At 34.6% G+C, this 17,907-nt stretch overlaps 2 protein-coding genes across 3 annotated transcripts; both read left to right on the top strand.

Annotated features, from left to right (window-relative positions):
* Positions 1 to 1,920: 1,920 nt before the first annotated feature.
* On the top strand, positions 1,921 to 8,160 carry LOC101214839 (GATA transcription factor 25). The gene is made up of 7 exons (XM_004152556.3): positions 1,921 to 2,471; positions 2,681 to 2,764; positions 2,847 to 2,980; positions 3,204 to 3,311; positions 3,486 to 3,591; positions 7,537 to 7,596; positions 7,703 to 8,160. Exons 1-7 carry the CDS (start codon positions 2,193 to 2,195, stop codon positions 7,811 to 7,813), a joined length of 882 nt encoding a protein of 293 aa, XP_004152604.1. The 5' UTR covers positions 1,921 to 2,192; the 3' UTR covers positions 7,814 to 8,160.
* Positions 8,161 to 9,484: 1,324 nt separating this feature from the next.
* Positions 9,485 to 16,728, top strand: LOC101214596 (GATA transcription factor 24). 2 transcript variants are annotated; one of them, XM_011651385.2, is made up of 12 exons: positions 9,485 to 9,641; positions 9,809 to 10,098; positions 11,127 to 11,213; positions 11,289 to 11,422; positions 11,987 to 12,094; positions 12,236 to 12,350; positions 12,748 to 12,807; positions 13,517 to 13,582; positions 13,667 to 13,738; positions 14,362 to 14,442; positions 16,080 to 16,149; positions 16,236 to 16,728. In XM_011651385.2, the coding sequence occupies exons 2-11, from the start codon at positions 9,829 to 9,831 to the stop codon at positions 16,143 to 16,145; spliced, it is 1,059 nt and encodes a 352-aa protein (XP_011649687.1). In that variant the 5' UTR covers positions 9,485 to 9,641; positions 9,809 to 9,828; the 3' UTR covers positions 16,146 to 16,149; positions 16,236 to 16,728. The 2 variants fall into 2 exon arrangements, with proteins under 2 accessions (XP_011649687.1, XP_011649688.1); XM_011651386.2 differs by lacking the exon at positions 13,667 to 13,738 and having other exon boundaries at positions 16,080 to 16,728.
* The last annotated feature ends 1,179 nt before the right edge of the window (positions 16,729 to 17,907 follow it).

The following is a 17,907-nucleotide window of genomic DNA, read 5'->3' as shown; positions in this document are numbered from 1 at the left end:
ATATGTTATCAATCACTATCTACAATATATCATACAATCTATTTTTATTGAATTTCATATTTCTAAAGTCGTGCATTTAAATATTCAAATTTTCATTTCAAACAAACCAATGAACTAGGCAGTTGTCTCGTAAATAATAGTTTATATGATCTATTTAGATGTCAACCTATTTAGTTCAAATTGCATTTTTTAAACCATCGGAGATGAAAATGGTATGCACATATCCAATCCAAGTTGAGTAGACAATATACATTTTCCCTCAAGTTAGAGTATATTGTTTTATTATAAGTTTTATTTTTTATTTACAGTTATCACGTTGAGATAAATATAATATTAAAAAAAATTAAAAAAACTAATAATGTCATTCAAACCTTTTCACCGTTGTTGTATCGTTTAAAATGCTAAAAGTGTATTCGTTTAAATGTAGGTATTTCTAAATATTTTAATTCATACAATGATCAAAACTTTGTTTGTGAAGTATAGTGCTTGACACTAAATTATTTCAATTAAAATCATAAACTAACGTAAGTAGAATATAAAATAAACTTATTTAAATTAAAGGCGTTTTTTAGATGTTCTTAAAAAACACTATGCATTATCTTTAAGTCAATACTACATATATAAAAAAAAAACCAAAACAATATGATACTTCGACATTTTTCAAAGGTAAATCTAATAAACACCTTTATCTAAATTCACGTTTTTGTTGTTAGTGTTTTCGATCTGGCGACTTATTTTAAATATTGTGACATTCTTAATTAATTACTCTGTAAATGCTACAAAATGCAGTTACATTGTTTGGTCATTGTGATTAGTTACACATTACATTTTATAATCTTTTTTACCAAGGACCTATTTAACACATATTCATGTCCCGTTGCTTCATTAAATCTAGTTGAGTTTGCTCACAAAATCACTGCATGTGGAATTGCATGTATTTAACATTTTGTACAGGGTACCCTACAAGGTTCACCTCAAGCCATTCTTTAAGTTTCTCTTAGTCGATTACATTTTTCTTAAAGAAATTAATATTCTGTAAATGCTCAGGTTCGTTCTCTCCCACGTGATTTTAGGTTTCTCATAATCCATTGTTGATAATAAAAGAAATATATATGTGTGTTATTTAAAAGTCTGTGTCTCATATGTAGTTTTATGATATACATACACACATATATATAATTTGAATGTCTAAGTTTCAAATCCACGTGTTTAGAAATGCTCTGTAATTAATATATGAAAGTTGAATATTCTTATTAAATTCAATAATTTGTATAGAGAAACTACAATTAAATAATTACTTAATTAAATACAACATATGGAATAAAATTGACACCAATTTAGTTATATCGTTACATTAATCAAACGAAAAATGAACGAACACTTTCTTTTAATTAAACATAAATGAATTAATTACTAAAAAAATTGAATTAAGATACTGATAATTAACCATAAAAATTTATATTAAATAGTTAAGATAGCATAACTAATATACACAAGTTTAATAACATATTTAAAATCAATACTGATATAAAGAAAATAGTGTATATGTATTTTTATTTATTTTTTGTTTTATCTAACTATTATTTTGATTATTTTGTTATGTTTAAAAATAAAATAAAATAGAAATATTTATAATAAATTGAGTCCTCTGACTTATTTTTATTTTTTAATTTTTACTTATTTCTAAGGAAAAATAATAGAATTCTCAATATATACAATAAAAATTAAGTTAATCAAAGCTGAAAGGTTAAAATAAAAATCTTAGATGTAAATTACATTAAAAGAAAAAAGAAAAGTAGTTCAAAATTGAGTGATATTTGTATAATTTAACCAATAGATAAAAAATCGTAAGGTCAATTACGTTACGACCCACCAATATTCGGGGGCATATTTCGTAAATTCCGCCACCATTTAGGATCCTCTTTCTTGCTTCAGTCCACAGTCCCTTGTCCTCAGTCGAATCCCTCCATTCTCTCGTTTCTCCACACTTCCCACCAACACAGCAACTCCTACAGTATCTACAAACTTCTCGTCTTCTTCACATTCTCACAAATCTTCTCCTATCTCTTCTCATCTTCATCCATTGGATTCGATTTCCATCTGTGTATTATCTCAATTCTCTCTCAGACCATCCCTTCTTTCCACATTCTTGCAATGCTCCAAACCCAGTTGATTTTCTTCTGCCAGAGTTAATGTACGCACGCGCTCAACCGTTGACCATGGGCGACCAGATCGCCGACTGTAGCGACACCGGCGAGCCATTGGATAATCGTCTTGTTCGATATGGAGCTCACTCTCTCGAAGACGGTGTTGGAGTAGGCGGCATGGTCGAGGTTCTCAACCCTGATGCTGTTTATGTTCCCGCCGGTGATGGGTCCGACTTGGCTGTTCAGCGCAGTGATGGTTCGAATCAGCTCACACTTTCATTCCGTGGTCAGGTTTATCTTTTCGACGCTGTCTCTCCTGAGAAGGTATAGTGTTGACGAGATTTAGGGTTTTGGGGTTTTCAATTTTGTTCTTTCTTTTCGGTGATGTGGGACGTGTTTATAAAACTTGAAATTTCTGAAAGTTCTGAGTTTTCGAAATGGAATACATTGATATCCGTGGCGGCGAAGGGGAGGGAGAATTGAACATGAGGTTTGATTAATTGTAAAGTAATAGCATTCCGTACCCTTTGCAGGTTCAAGCAGTGTTGTTGTTGTTGGGTGGTTGCGAATTATCTTCTGGTCAGCAAAGCGTGGATTTGGTAAATCCAAACCAGAGGGTACTGCTGGAAACTTGTATCACATTGTTTTCGAAGGAATTTATGTTTTTCTTTTCAATTTATTTTTTTTCATATTTTGTAGAATGCTTTGGACTTGCCTGGACGGAGTAGTCAACCTCAGAGGGCAGCCTCGTTAAATCGGTTTCGACAGAAAAGGAAGGAACGATGTTTCGAAAAGAAAGTTAGATACGGTGTCCGTCAGGAGGTTGCTCTCAGGTCTGGCGATGAACATGTTAAGTTACTGGCTAGATTTTGTATTTTCCATGTTTGACATTCTTTGATTTCACCTTTTCATTCTATTTCACATTTTCAATTAGATCTAATTCTGTTGTACATTAGCAGTTTTTTGGTTTATGCATGTTGTTTGTTCACCCAGATTTCGCTTTCTAAAGACCTCTGGGTTTTTGATCTCTTATTTAAATTGACAACATACTTGCAGGATGCAACGCAACAAAGGACAGTTTACTTCTTCCAAGAAGTTGGATGGTTCGTATAGCCATGGCAATGTCTCAGAGTTAGGTCAAGATGAAAGTCCATCGGAAACTTCGTGAGTTTTCATAGTCCTGTGAATTATAGCAATCTGAAACAATCATTTAACACTTCAATGCTGTCTGTAGTATATGAAAGTTCATTTCAGTATCAGAATTTGTACTCTTTGTTGTACGTTAAGACCTCACATTTACATCTTATTTATATCCATGGAATTTTGCGCTTTCTTTAGATGTACAAATTGTGGCATAAGTTCAATGTCAACCCCAATGATGCGGCGAGGACCATCTGGGCCTAGATCACTTTGCAATGCATGCGGGCTTTTTTGGGCAAACAGGGTAAGTATGCTCAAAGTTGATTATTTCGTACTGCTTCTTATAGTTATATTTTAAGGAAAGCTTCACTTTCCCTAGATGGTCTGGGTGATGGATTTGCCAGACCTTTGCATGGAACTTATTGGCATCTTATGATGTAAGACGTGTCATCCTTATTGTTCTTTTTTAATTGTGTGTGAACGTTTGTTTTTAAGTGCTTGTTTGCTTGGATGTTTTGAGTTAAAGATTTATCATTTTTATGGATCTCTATGGGGGGCACAATGATTCTAGGCTCTAGCTGCACTTAGGACGAGCGGGAATAGAAAAGGGGATGATGCTCAGTGTCTAGGTTACTTTGGGCCTTGTCGACAATTTGTATATCAGACTCGCACCAGTTCTTGCATCTTTAATCTTCTTATTCATGCACTAATTTTCTATTTCTCCATTACTTTACTAACCACCTTGTGTGAATATCACTCTCTTCGCCATATCCTTCTCCATTTTGATGCTTCTTGTTGTGGTATCATTAGAGTAGTTCTGTAGTACTATTTGAGTTGTTAATCGTTTTTTTTTCAGTTAGATAGTTAGTTTATTTGGATTATTGGGCTATAGCTTCTCTATAAGTAGAGCTGATGGAACTTTTAATCAGTATTAGAGGTTTAGTTAAAAGTTTTTTGTGATATTTTCTCCTTTGTTTCTTGATCGCCTTAGCTTCCGTGCTCGTTGTTTAAATCTCATTGTTCAATAATAATTTCTCTCTCTATCCATGGTTTTTCTTGTTTAGTCCTCATATTCTTTTTTTTCTTTCTACTGTTAATGTCTTTCACGCATTTTCTTTAGATGTTCTTTGAGTTATGGAAATTCTTTTCTTCCCTTGACCTACTTCCTCCTTGCATCCTAAATCTAGTGGAAGGATGCCCAATTCAATTCCATTTAATTGTTGTCACATTTTAGCACTATCCCAATAAAATCTCCAATTCTTATTTTGATTTCCTTGCAACTTTCTACATTGATTTTGAACTTGCATAAAGAGCTGTTCGAAGTTTGGCAAAAAGAAATTTACTGAAGTTTATTGCTGCCTCTTCCTTAACTGGGTAGAAAAAGGAGTTGTCGAAATGGGGAGAAATCTTGAGAGTAAGCCCAAGTTAAAGCAAATGCAACTTCCCAAAGTTGCATAAAAATTTGTTGGGATCATCTCTGTAAAGCTTTTAGGTTTTAGTGGCTAAAGAATAAACTGAAATTTATGGACACATGGGAGGCATGGTGAAAGATATTGGACAGTTTCTTGCAAGTTACAATTTAAGAAATTCATCTCCTACTGCATCATATTGTACTGGAGATGAGTTATATATAACACTCCATTACAGAATGCTTCATTTTGACCATTTACCATGCAAAAATAAATCTCTTTCTAGGATTAAACAAAGGCAAACGTAATTTTATGATTTTTTGTTGGATGAGTAACAAAACTTTTATTAAGAAAAAATGAAATTTGAAAAACAAAATGCAAAAATAAATCCCACGAAATGGAGCCAAACTACAAAAGGATGCTCTAGAGGGTATTTATGGAAGGACCTTGTGATCGAAGTGAAAAAAGTAAAATAGAACCTAACAATCTATTCCAAAAAAAAAAAAAGAATCTAACAAGGACCGTACATCACTAAAAGAAATCTCTTTACCTCTGAAGTTTCTTTTTCTTTCTTCTTTTGGTAAGGGAAACACATTTTTCATTGAAATAATGAAAAGAGAAAATCTCACAGACAGGTATATGCTAGGATTAGGATGTACGCCCATGCATCTCAACTAGATTGACTCTCTAGATTGACTCCCTTAACATCCTCAGCATGTTCATAAAGAAGAGCAAAATACATACCAGTTAAAGTCGCGGCTCTAAAGTTTCTATTATTATTCATCTTTATTTGTTGAGAAATGAAGATTTTTGTGGGTAATTGGGGTGTATGCCATTGTTTGGGTGTTTGGAGAGGAAGGAATTCTTTTTAAATGGCAGGAGGTCTTGAGTGAGATATGGGCTTTGGTTAGGTTCCACATGTTCTCGTGGGCTTCACTCTATTATTCCTCTCCCTCAAAGACCCATAACACACCCCACCTGCCGAAAAGGCAAAAACAACCTGTGACAAAAAGGAAACATAATGAGGGCCTTCTGAACAAAATCTTATAACACCTTAAACACATCTAGATGTTCAGTCTTTTTAAAAGAATTTCTGAGAAAAGTCCATTTTCACGCTGTTGATGTCCTTAACACAGCCCATATCTTCTTTGTTCAAAGGGCCTCTCTATACCAATTTTTCTAGGGTTCACCCGATTGGTTTTGAGCATAGAACTCTGGCTGGATTCAGCCGTGTGCAACCTCTGCCTTCTGGAAACATCTTTTGTTTACCATTTGATTTGTTTCCTTTTGTACACTTGATATATTTTGGATTTTTCTTTCTATTCTATTAATGAAGTTGTTTCATATCCCCCCTCCCCCACCCCCTCCCCCCCCAAAAAAAAAAAGACATGCTTTCCTTACGGTTGAGAACTGTCAAGTGTTTGAATACATTTTTCTCTTCTATACATATATAATATAAGAGAACTGTCCGTGTGTTTTTGTCATGGATTATTAATAGTTCGAACCAAATCTCAAACTGAGTATATTTGGTTGAGATACGACGGTGGTTTCTTAACTGCTGCAGTACTGCGGATTGGTCTTGGTAGACACAAAATTTGGAAATGTGTGCTGTGGTGGGTTCAGTTGAAAGTGGTCTATAGTCAGGGAACTGAACCCAAAACACCCTCAGGTTGAATAAACCTGTTCTTGTGCTCCTGTATACTTCTATTATAGCATGCAGATTTGCATGTAGATTGTGCGGTGGCATACGTATCTGCTAATATGTCATTATGATTATTGCTATTGTGTTAAGGTCTTGCAAAAGTACACTGATACATAAACGTGTATAAGTTGATTAGCATCTTGATGTTATATTTTATACATGATTATGCATGTATTATGTTAAATTGTCACTTCTATGTTAGTCATTGTGATATTGTTTATATTTAATTGCGATTCTTTTATTTGCATTTACAAGTAGGGGTGATCATCGGTCGGTCGAAGTACAAAACCAACCCCAAACCGACCACAATCGATTTAGTATAGTGTCAAACCGACTTTGACATCGATGGGCAAGGGTCGGTTGGCTCGGTTTAACACTTAAAAATACTTTTGGAAAATTTTCGATTTCAAACTTTTCGAAATTGACCGACCCTTCTAGTTTTCCGATCGATCCTTCTCGTTTTCCGACCGACTTGACTTCGGTTTGGTTTTTCGGTCTATCTACAAGGTGAACATAGGTGGACTGAAACCCTGTTACAAGTAGGGGTGATCATTGGTCGGTCGAAGTACAAAACCAACTCCGAACCGACCACAATCAATTTAGTAAAGTGTCAAACCGACTTTGACATCGATGGGTAAGGGTTGGTTGGCTCGGTTTAGCACTTAAAAATACTATTGAAAAATTTTCGATTTCAAACTTTCCGAAACCGACCAACCCTTCTAGTTTTCCGATCGATCCTTCTCGTTTTCCGACCGACTTGACTCGTTTTGGTTTTTCGGTCTATCTACAAGGTGAACACAGGCAGAGTGAAACCCTGTTACCTTATGGTAGATTTCAATATTCATATATAATAGGTGATATTTTATAGTTTTCCATTTAATTTGTTCTTAAAGGTAATTTACTAAAGGAGCCAGAATATTAAACTCTACCTTACCATAAGAGAACATTTCTGGCTAAATCCCTGGGGATTGTGAATGCTTGACCTACATTTTTCTCGTTAACTTGGCAATTTCATTTTACAGTTCGAGCCAAGCATCACTAGTACTACTGCTAAGAATATTCAATATTCTATTTAACAACGTTGGTTGCTGCTGTTTAATCATCAAATTTTAATTGTTTCGTGACTGCAACATTGCAGGGAACTTTAAGGGATCTTCCAAAGAGAAGTCAGGACCATCCGGTGACCCCGGCCGAGCAGGTATGTGCCTTTTATAGAAATTCATTATCCTTGTTTAACTATTTAAGAACTCATTCTGGTTATGCGTGTAGTCCATGTTCCAATTCAATTAATTTCATCATTTTAGTGTGAAAGTGATGGTGGTAAGGACTTAGACTGCAGACATGGTAACCATGCGCCAAGCAATCTCGTTTCTTTCTCAAACGGTGATACGGCTGCTTTAATGGCTGAGCATTAGAATTACGTTTGTCAATACAGATATATATAAAAGGCCATTATGTCTGTTTCTGGCTTCATTCAATCAGGCCCTCGTTCTGGCAATTTTACTACGTGGGTTGTAGAAGAATGTACAGATATAGCATTGCCTTCTATTAAATACGAGAAAGAGATCGTCTCCTCATTACTACTAATTGCTCTTTTTTTTTTCTTTTACAATTATGCTAATATTTGTGGATTTAAACCTTCAACCTAAGGATCAGTTGAGTTGTGTTTCTTTTGGTGTACTAATTTGTTACTTGACCATATAATTTCTTTCAAAGGGTTTTTAAGGTGAAGAAAATGAGATACATAATAATTTGATAGTTATTATTATTATTAATTTTTGCCAAGTTTCAGCATGAATTCAGTTGTGGCTTTAATAACAACATTTATATTAACTTCTAAGATCATTATGTGGCTAATAAAGGTGAGTGGATACACTTAATTTGATCAAGTAAAGGGTGCTCGTACATATAAAATTAATCTGGATTGTATTCTTTCAAGTAATCATTTTGATCTTTGATGACGGAACTTCAAACTGGTCGATGGATTCTTTTTCCTTGACCTCTTGGTAGCTCAACGTAACTTCAAAGAATGTTAAGTGGCATATAACCAATCTACTTTTCACATTTATTAAAGAATTACCTATTATCTCTTTTTTTTCCCCACATTTATTAAAGAATTACCTATTATCTTTTTCTCTCTAATTTTTATGATTGTTGCAGACTTTTATGTTATAATTTTACATTCTAAACACAACCTCGTTAACTTTATTTCATTCATTAAATTAAATGCCCCCAAAATTTGACTTACAAAGAAGCTGACCATTAAATTTACAATTACACCTATTTAAGATTGGTTTGGAGCTCTACTTTTGTATGTACTATAACAATAATATTTTTAAAACAACAATAATAATAAAAAATTAAAATTCAATCGGATTTTTTTGTAATAATGAGAATCACCATGTTATTCTTGGGTGAAAAAATTCAAAAGCAATATAATCTAACTAGCACCCAATAGAAATGTGTCATGTGACACATTTTTTAATAAAAACATTTATAGTAAAAAGGAAATATAAAACTAGAGTTAGTCTATACTACACCATAGTTTTAAATAGACAAAATAGAAAAGGGACATAAAAAGTGGCATCTGAACAAAAGACAAAAAGGGGTGGATAGGGCAAAATTCATGAATTAAAAATAAATATTAGTTAAAAGTGAAAATGGCAAAATATTATTCTAAAACGAAAAGAAAAAGAAAAAAAGGGAAAAGGGAAAAGGGCAAAGGGCAAAGGGCAAAGGATAGTCAACGATAAACCAAACATAGCGAAGTCGTTATTTATCAAAGAACAGGGTCCACTTGTATACCCTAAATAATTTCACAAACATTATCCCATGTCTTCAGTACTTGTTACCAGCCGTTGGATCTGAGTATAGATAGACCAATCCTTCGGTACGATTCCACTTCGCCGGCGCATAAGTCCATCGACCTTGACACCCGCTGACCAATACCAGCCGTCAAATCATGTAGATCCCATTTTACATCACATTCCGTACACTAACAAACGGCTGGAGATTAGGGCGCCACAGAATTTCGTATCTATGCGTCGTAGAGAACGAAAACCTCAAGTATTTATGTTATAAACTTGAAAAATCTCCGTCGCCGTCATTATTTTTCGTTATTTATTAGTATTTTTATTTTTTTTAAAGAAAAAGAAATAAAAGACTGAGAATTTGAAAATTACCCGTTTGAGTCTCTCCAAGGAAACACAAGGGCACATCTTGCAAATCCTTTAACCATTTCTGGTAGCCTTTTTTTCTTCTTTTCTAATTTTAATTATCTATCTTCTTGGTTTCTGAAGCTTTGTTGGAGCTCAAATTTTCAATTGAGTATGGATTTTCGAAATTTCATGGAATTCTCCATCTTTGTGTCATGAAGCTGGTTGACGGTTAGGGCTTGGTTTCTGTTGCAGTTAGGGCTTCCCACAAATTCATGGCGGCTGCAAATCCTCAGCCTTTGCAAGCGCGTCCCTTCCAGGAACATGTCCAAGTTCCCTCAATGATGGCGGATGACGACGGTGAATATGAAGATGGCGGCGGCGGCGGCGGAGGCGGCGATGTTATGGATGATGTCGAAGAAGCTCATATGACTTCAGTGAGCGTAGCGAATCATGGGGGGTTGGTTATGGCGTCTAGAGCTAGTGAACTTACGCTTTCTTTTGAGGGCGAGGTTTATGTGTTCCCCGAAGTTACTCCCGAAAAGGTATCTTATTCGCATTTTTGCTGTCAGTATATATGCTCTTATTCTCGTTGTTATGTTCAATTTGAACAAGCTGGAGTTGTTGAGATTTTCATGAACACGAACCCGTGTCTTTATGCTCCTTTGAGTGCCTGAACTTGTTCAAAACAGGCCATTAGTAGTTAAAAGTGAGTCTCAATCTTAATCTTCTGGAGGAGTGTGTTTGAATGGATTTCTTTTTGTTTATATTTTTCTTCTGAGAGAGAAAGAGAGACAGAGAGACAGACACTTCCATACTTTTTTCAATGGGTATATAGTACATTCATGGGCAGATCTCAGTATTTAGTTTCTCTCTCTCTCTTTTCCTTATTTAGTTTCTCTCTCTCTCTTTTCCTGGTTATGTCATGTTTTTTATATCATTGAGTTGTAGGATGAAATTCTGTTGTCAGACGAGCTTTATGCTGTGGCATTTAGATACTTCTCATAATAATTCCCAATTTTTAAGCGCAGCCGCTCTTTTGTTTCATTGAGATATTTAATGAAAGGTGAACATGCACATCTGGTGACCACCCCCACTTGTGGGCTGCCTTCACAATCACATGATCAACACCTATTGCACCTGGGAGTGAGATAACTACCATACTGTTGTCAATTTCTCAATTGTGTCTATTTCCTTCCATTTGAATTGGAGAAGATTGGGTTTGCTTTCTAGGTCTTAGTTGAGTATGTTTGACTTCCCAGATTCCTTTTGAAATAGCCTTCGATCTTTTTGTTTTTTTGATCCAGCCCAGTAGTAATGGGGTGTGTTGGTATTACTTCCTTATTGGGACTTGTCTCATGCATGCATCTATCTCTCTTTACCTGACTGTTGAAGAAGAGTAGCTGATCTGTACATTTTTCATTATAACTGTTTGTTTTCCATCTTAAAGAAAACAATTTGGTTAAGATAAGGAATGCTTGCGTTTCTTTTAGCAGGGATTATTAGTTTTGGAATCCAGTATCCTTTGGAGTCTTGTTTTCTTTGGAAGAATGACTGGGTTTTGATGTGACAGGTACAAGCGGTGCTCTTACTTCTTGGAGGGCGTGATGTGCCAGCAGATGTACCTACAATGGAAGTACCATATGATCATAATAACAGGGTAATGCAAATCATGGAAATTTTACTCCATATTATGTGGGTTTGTTCATATATTAGATCTTGAATCCATCTTCAGGGTATGGTTGACACCCCAAAGCGCTCCAACTTATCACGGAGAATAGCCTCCCTGGTTAGGTTTCGTGAAAAACGAAAAGAGAGATGTTTTGACAAGAAAATTAGGTACACTGTACGGAAAGAGGTTGCACAGAGGTAAGATTACTTATAGGCTACTATGATATGCAATCAAAAGTGTAGTGAGAATATTTTACTTTGCACATTAGCATTAGCATCTGTGGTTGTTTCATTTCTCTTATTCTCTAATGTTTGGTACAAGATGCTTACAAATAGGGTACAAAGTTCTAGATCTCAAGTGCAGATTGACTTAGCTCAAACTATTAAGGCAACCAATTTTTCCTCTAGATAGTAATAGCTAAGACACTATCTTGTTTTCAATTCTGCTGAATGATCATAAATTTGTCATTCAATATTTGAGGTTCGGGTGCAAACGCACCCACCTATTTTGTAGCATCTTTTAATGCCCTGGGTTTTGTCCTGCTTCTTTTAGAATTGTGTCTCTAACTGAACAAAACTTGATAATGATATAATTTTTTCCGTAGCATACATTAACCAGGGCTATGTTATATCATTTATTTATTTTGAGAAACTAATGTTACTCTTATCTTTTGGGAAAATCAAAGCAGATGTCACCTCTTTATGGAAATAGTTTTAATAGCTTTACATTTTTAATTATTATTTTATTTTCCATTGTTTTAGGATGCACCGTAAGAATGGCCAATTTGCATCCTTAAAAGAAAGTTCAGGTGCTTCAAGTTGGGAGTCAGCACATAGTTGCCTCCAAGACGGTACTCGTTCAGAAACTGTGTGAGTTCATGGTTTTAGTCTGTTGTCATTGAGTATTTGAAATTCTTTCTCAACAATATATTATTTGGATGTGTATATTTTCATTTTATTATTGCTGTTGTAAACCTTTATCAATATTTCTTTCTTATAAATATTTTTCAGTTTGCGGAAATGTCAACACTGTGGTGTTAGTGAGAACAATACACCTGCAATGCGTCGTGGGCCTGCTGGACCAAGGACCTTATGCAATGCATGTGGTTTGATGTGGGCGAACAAGGTTTTTATGCTATAAGAATTGTTGATATAAGTTTTTTCACTTTGCTCCAACGAGAAACCCCTTCCTGCAGAGCTGCCTCCCAAAATTGAGCATCAGTATATTTTTCAGTACTTTAACGAAAGTTTTTGTTTCTTGTTACAAAAAAAATTGGAAAACAAGGAGTAGCCCCCCAAAAGATATATATTTCCTCTAAATAATGTTTCTGTCTGAAGAGAAGGTATTTTAATAAGAAACATGGAGCAGGTTACTGGTACCAGTGTTAAATTCATGAATACTTTATGGGTTAAAATTCTTTAGATATTCTATTTCCTCATGCAGTATTTGTTGGTATTTTTGTTCTATATCTTCTTTGGCATTTTGCTTTTTCTGTTTTCTTACTGGCTTATTGGTTGTACAGGGCACGTTGAGAGATCTCAGCAAGGGAGGGAGAAATGTGTCTCTGGATCATATGGAACCTGTACGTGATATTAAAGAAAGATATTAAAGAAAGCAACGTTTTTCATTTTGAAAATGTTTGTCTCATTGTTTAAGACTTACTATACTCTGATATTGATCAAAGCTTAGACTTTCCTTGTTAAAAGGCTTCTTCTGGTGGGTACTGGCTTAGGATTCCTGCTTTCTTTCTTTCCTTGTTAAAATGCTTCTTCCTTTCTTTGGCTTAGGATTCCTACTTTATAAGAGGTCCATGTATTGAGAGACAGATGGCACACAAGGCCTTTTATTAAGGCTGCTTTTTAATATTATATTCCTATAGCTTCTGTTCATTTCCAGTATCTTATTGTAGTAAATATTTACTAAAAAGCAGCCTCTTATAAAAAGCATACTGATTTTTCGATAGGGCGTTTTCAGATTTTGTGTGAATTGTGAATGTGTTCACTACATGATTTTCTACTTCCTTATCAATTTGTTAGTGCTTGAAGTCTTGCATTTTTTCTTGTTACAAACTGGTTTATTTCAGTATAGATTGAGATTGAGGAGTTATGCATGTCTGGCAGTCTGTGTGAACACTTTTCATTTAATGTCTTTTTTTTGCATGCCTAAATTTTCTCCTTTCCGAATTATTAAAATTTCAGTACGTTATGATTCATGGAAAGCTTGTATGCGTATTTTTCCTTGTTGATGTATTGACCTACATTGTTTTTTCCAATGACTTCAATGGCTTGCAGGAAACTCCAATGGATGTGAAGCCTGTAATCATGGAGGGAGAATTTTCGGGCATCCAGGATGAACATGTACTACTTCTTTCCCCCCATTAAAATTATTTCCATTTTCCAGCTTGTGTTATATGGAAGCCAATGCATACAATATGCATGCAGGGAACTCCAGAGGATCCTAGTAAAACCATGACTGAAGGCTCCAGTAATCCTTCCATTGACCTGGATGAAGAAGTATGCCCATATCTCAGTGGATTTTAAGCCTCATATTTGTATATGACTTTTCTTTTTACCTGCAGTTAAAAGTTCCTCTGTTGGATCTTTATGTATCGTTACCTTGGAGTGGGTAACTCCATCCATTCACCAAGATATCCTAAATTACCAAATGCCTATTATGAAAATCAGCCCTTTCACCTAGTTACTCATGTCGACAAATTGGTTCATACCCGATTGGTGCTCTGGTATCTTGTTCACCGTACTTTTGTTAACAAAGGTTCCTTGGCAGATGCATGCCTCCTTACTTGAAAATGCTTATCCTAGATTTGCAGTTCGTTTGTTTATTTTAGTCGCCCTATTGCATGATTTCATAAGCTAGTTTTCTCTTGAAATGAACGCTCAATTAATAAACTGAGGATGTTTGATTGATGAGAATCTTGTTAACCTGCACATATGTTATATTTTCATCACTCTGTCCATTTGCTGTTCTTGAAGCCTTGCACTATCAGTGGTTTCCCTCCGAGTTTAGTTTTTTTAGTGATCTGAAAGGCTACAGAGTTGAAACCAAATCCTTGAGCAGTTTGTTTCATACTTGAAAAAGTGTGCAATTCCATAGTAACTTGATGTTCCTTGTCGTGCAGGACATAAACGAAACCACTGGAGAGCTTACAAATTCGTTGCCCATGCGAATTGTCAATCATTCATCAAATGATGATGAGCAGGTATTGCTTATTTTAAAAAAAAAGAATTCTCTTTTATTTTAATGGCTTTCTGTTGACAAGGGCAAAACTATTTTAATTTTTCCTTGGGATATGAGTTGATTTTTTTATTTCTTATTGTGTATTAACTTGAAACACTTTCTCAAACCCAATTCTAAAGCTTTAGATATCTCATCCAGGTTGCTTTCGTTTGGAGTTGGAAATACTTTGTCAACTATATAAATTCTAAACATCACCCTTAAACAATTCTTCTTATGTTAAGAAAACGGCATATAGATTATGTCAAAATAATAGTCTGAAAAGAAGCTAAATTTAGACACAATAGAAGAAATTCAAATTATTAAATTTCTGATCAACTCCCAAGCATGCATTTAGGCCATGGTACATTATCATTTATATCAAAACTTTAATACTCCCCTCACTTGAGCTTGGATTTGAGTGGAAACCAGATTAAAGGGCTTGAATTCAAAATTTCCTCTATATCATTCTGAGTTGATGGATTTTTGGTTTCAATATCACCGGAAAGCTCCACAATCCTTGAGAATTTTAAACCAAAGGAACCAAGCTATTTTCAAATAATGATTGCTTGGATCATTGGGATCCACAATAATCCGTTAGGACAGATAAGTGAGAGCCATTTCTTTTAAGCAAGGTTAATCATCTACATTTCTTGTTCTCTCAAAGTCAATGACTGTAGTATGCATTAGTAAGAAGAAACTAAGTTTGATTTAATGGAAGCTAAGACAGGCTAGAGTCCTCAGAACTGCCTCGGATGAAGATAATATGCTTAATCTTTCTTTTCTTCCAAATTTTCTGTCCCTTTTGGAAGTGAAATGATACAATGCAGAAATTAGTCCAATGAATTTTAGGTCACCAATGAGCTTAGGCAGAGAAATCAATCCAAAATGGAGGTCTACATTGTCTATTTAGATAGCAATAGGGTTTAGACAGAAATTAGTCCAAAATGGAGTTCTAGATATTAACAATCTCTGTTTAACAAATCCCAGCACCAATTGATTGCCAATGTAGAAATTATTCTTCCGGCCTGGATTACAGTTTTCTTCTCCATTGTGTTACTTCAGTTTGTTATAAGTGAAACTCAATGTAGGGCCTGCCCGCTCTGGTACGAAATAATCGTTGTGCCAATAGTTAAATATTCAACCTTAGTACCATTGCTGCTCCCCTTCCCTTTCATTTCATAGGAAAATGTCACTTGAGGCCTCTGATTAGAGTCTTTTCGTTGGGAAACCTTCGTGACTAATAGCAGGTATTTGAAAATCAAATAAAGTAAACCCCAGGGCGCTCAGCTGACCTTTACATCAGATGTTAAAAATTCTTGGAAGCCTCATATTAATTGAAATGAAACTCAGTGAAAAGATGTTGGTACAATATTAGACTAAGCTATTAGTTGTTACTCTTATTTGTTGTTCTCCAATGATTCTCCAAGGAGATTGCTTGTATAAACCATCTGATGGCGGCTCAGCCAATCCTTAGCTTTTTTAGATTTGGTGCTGATAGATGTAGACGAAGGACCTTGATTGCATTAACAAGTGGCTTCATGGAGAAACCTTTCTAATATTTCCTTTGCTGTATTTTTTGGGTTGATATTCAATTTTACTTATACTAGCTTTTATCTTCAGGAACCTCTTGTTGAACTTGCTAATCCTTCGGATACCGATATAGACATCCCCACTAACTTTGATTAGAAAGGTAATTGTTTGCTTAGGCAATGGGTCTAGGAGATTTCAAATAATACTTCGGCTGTTAATAATATCTTGTGCCCGCATAAATCCTAGATGTCAAAACAGTTACTATCAACAATGGAGTGGCAGTTAGGACTTGTATAATTACAAAAAATGTCCATGACTTAAGATTCAAGTGTGCACAGTGGTCATCTTTTGGCCGGGACGTTGCATGCTGGTCTCAGCTGACGTTAGAACTTCTAACGATGTTGATATTGCTGCCAGAAACTGTTTGTATTCACTGTCGAGTCAAGTTGTTAGGGGATACAGGTTGAGTTCTTCCATCAGTGTATGATCTGAGTGATTCATTTGGTAGAGTTACTCTTGATTCAATTTTATTGGAAGGTCTGCTTCCATAATTTATCTGTCACAATGATGAAGAGATCAAATGCTTGTGGTGTTTGTATCTTAAGATAGACCTTTTGTTTCGCTTCTAATTGACAGTACTATATACAATGACTTGAGCAGTTGCTAATAGAATAAATTTGCACATTACGAATTGTAATTTTAGCGATAATCACTTCCCTTCAGGGACCTTTTTAGTGTAGACTATGAAAGTATTGCAAACTTGGTTTGTACTGTTATGTTTGGTCATGTATATATATAAATTGTAAGGAAAATTTACGATACTTTTTATTTTCTACATCACCAGATGCTACTTGCAATTTTAGATTTTGATGAATGGAGTTTATTGAACTCGAACTAGGTTTCATGGCATTTTTAAATGCAACATTTATGTATCAATGTAATAGGTGTTTTACCACATACAAATTTTAGCCGATTAGGGTTTAGAGTTTAGGATTGACATTAACGAAGTCGTTAAAATTATGGTCTTAATCACACATCTATTTTAAAAATCTATTTCCGACTAGCTTTTCAAAATAGATTATTGGGTAAGATATACTTTTAGTTTTCGAAATTTAAGTGCGGTATCTGTTTGAAATCTGAATGGGTTTAACTAAATTCAGAAAACAAAGTTAACTAAATGGTTAACTAAATTCAGAAAACAAAGTTAACTAAATTCAGAAAACAAAGTAACAAAATTGTATGTTGTCAGATTTTTTTAGAACCAATAGTTATTCTCTAGCAAATCTTCATTCTCCAAAATTTCAAATTTATTCTTTTTAAATCATAATTGATTTGTATGTTTAATGGTCAACAAACAAAGTTATATAGTATTTAGTTATAATTGTTAATTGTTTGTTAAAACATACAACTTTCGTTTTAAACACTAATTTACTTTATTTTAGTGTTGATTTCCCTGGTTGCCAATATTTTGAAAGCTTCAACGAACTCAAAACTAATTCTTTAATATTTACTTGAAATGTTTACAAAGGGCTAAACTTAGCTTAACTTGATTGATTTAGAACTTGTACTAAAGGTAAAAAGTTTTAATTCTTATATATATATATAAATTTGTTATTTATTCGCTGTGGGTTTGGTACATCCTTGGACATGATTCAGAGTGTTTTGTTAGTTGAGTTTTGCCTCGTTGCATCTTAAACCATTCTCAAATCTAGCTGAGTAAATATTGGGTGCAAACCTTTATTCAAATTTACGAATTTGATTGACAAAATCAAATTTATGAATAAAATTCGCTATGGGTTTGGAGTAAATTCAGATTTAAGTTTTTCAATTTCCATCCATTTTGTTGAAATTTGATGGACTCGAGGGAGAAAAAGCTAAAACACCCAGAAACCGTTGCAAAGGAAGGAGAGGTACACAG

The sequence above is a fragment of the Cucumis sativus genome, chromosome 2 (assembly GCF_000004075.3).
Source record: "Cucumis sativus cultivar 9930 chromosome 2, Cucumber_9930_V3, whole genome shotgun sequence".
Classification (NCBI taxonomy): Eukaryota; Viridiplantae; Streptophyta; class Magnoliopsida; order Cucurbitales; family Cucurbitaceae; genus Cucumis; species Cucumis sativus.
This window is presented reverse-complemented; position numbering and strand designations above follow the sequence as displayed.

Coding starts and splice junctions, on each gene's coding strand:
- LOC101214839 (XM_004152556.3), top strand. CDS start 2,193: ATGTACGCACGCGCTCAACCGTTGACCATGGGCGACCAGATCGCCGAC. Junction 2,765..2,846: donor TGGTAAATCCAAACCAGAGG/GTACTGCTGGAA, acceptor CATATTTTGTAG/AATGCTTTGGACTTGCCTGG. Junction 3,312..3,485: donor GAAAGTCCATCGGAAACTTC/GTGAGTTTTCAT, acceptor CGCTTTCTTTAG/ATGTACAAATTGTGGCATAA.
- LOC101214596 (XM_011651385.2), top strand. CDS start 9,829: ATGGCGGCTGCAAATCCTCAGCCTTTGCAAGCGCGTCCCTTCCAGGAA. Junction 12,095..12,235: donor GGTACTCGTTCAGAAACTGT/GTGAGTTCATGG, acceptor AATATTTTTCAG/TTTGCGGAAATGTCAACACT. Junction 14,443..16,079: donor CATCAAATGATGATGAGCAG/GTATTGCTTATT, acceptor TTTTATCTTCAG/GAACCTCTTGTTGAACTTGC.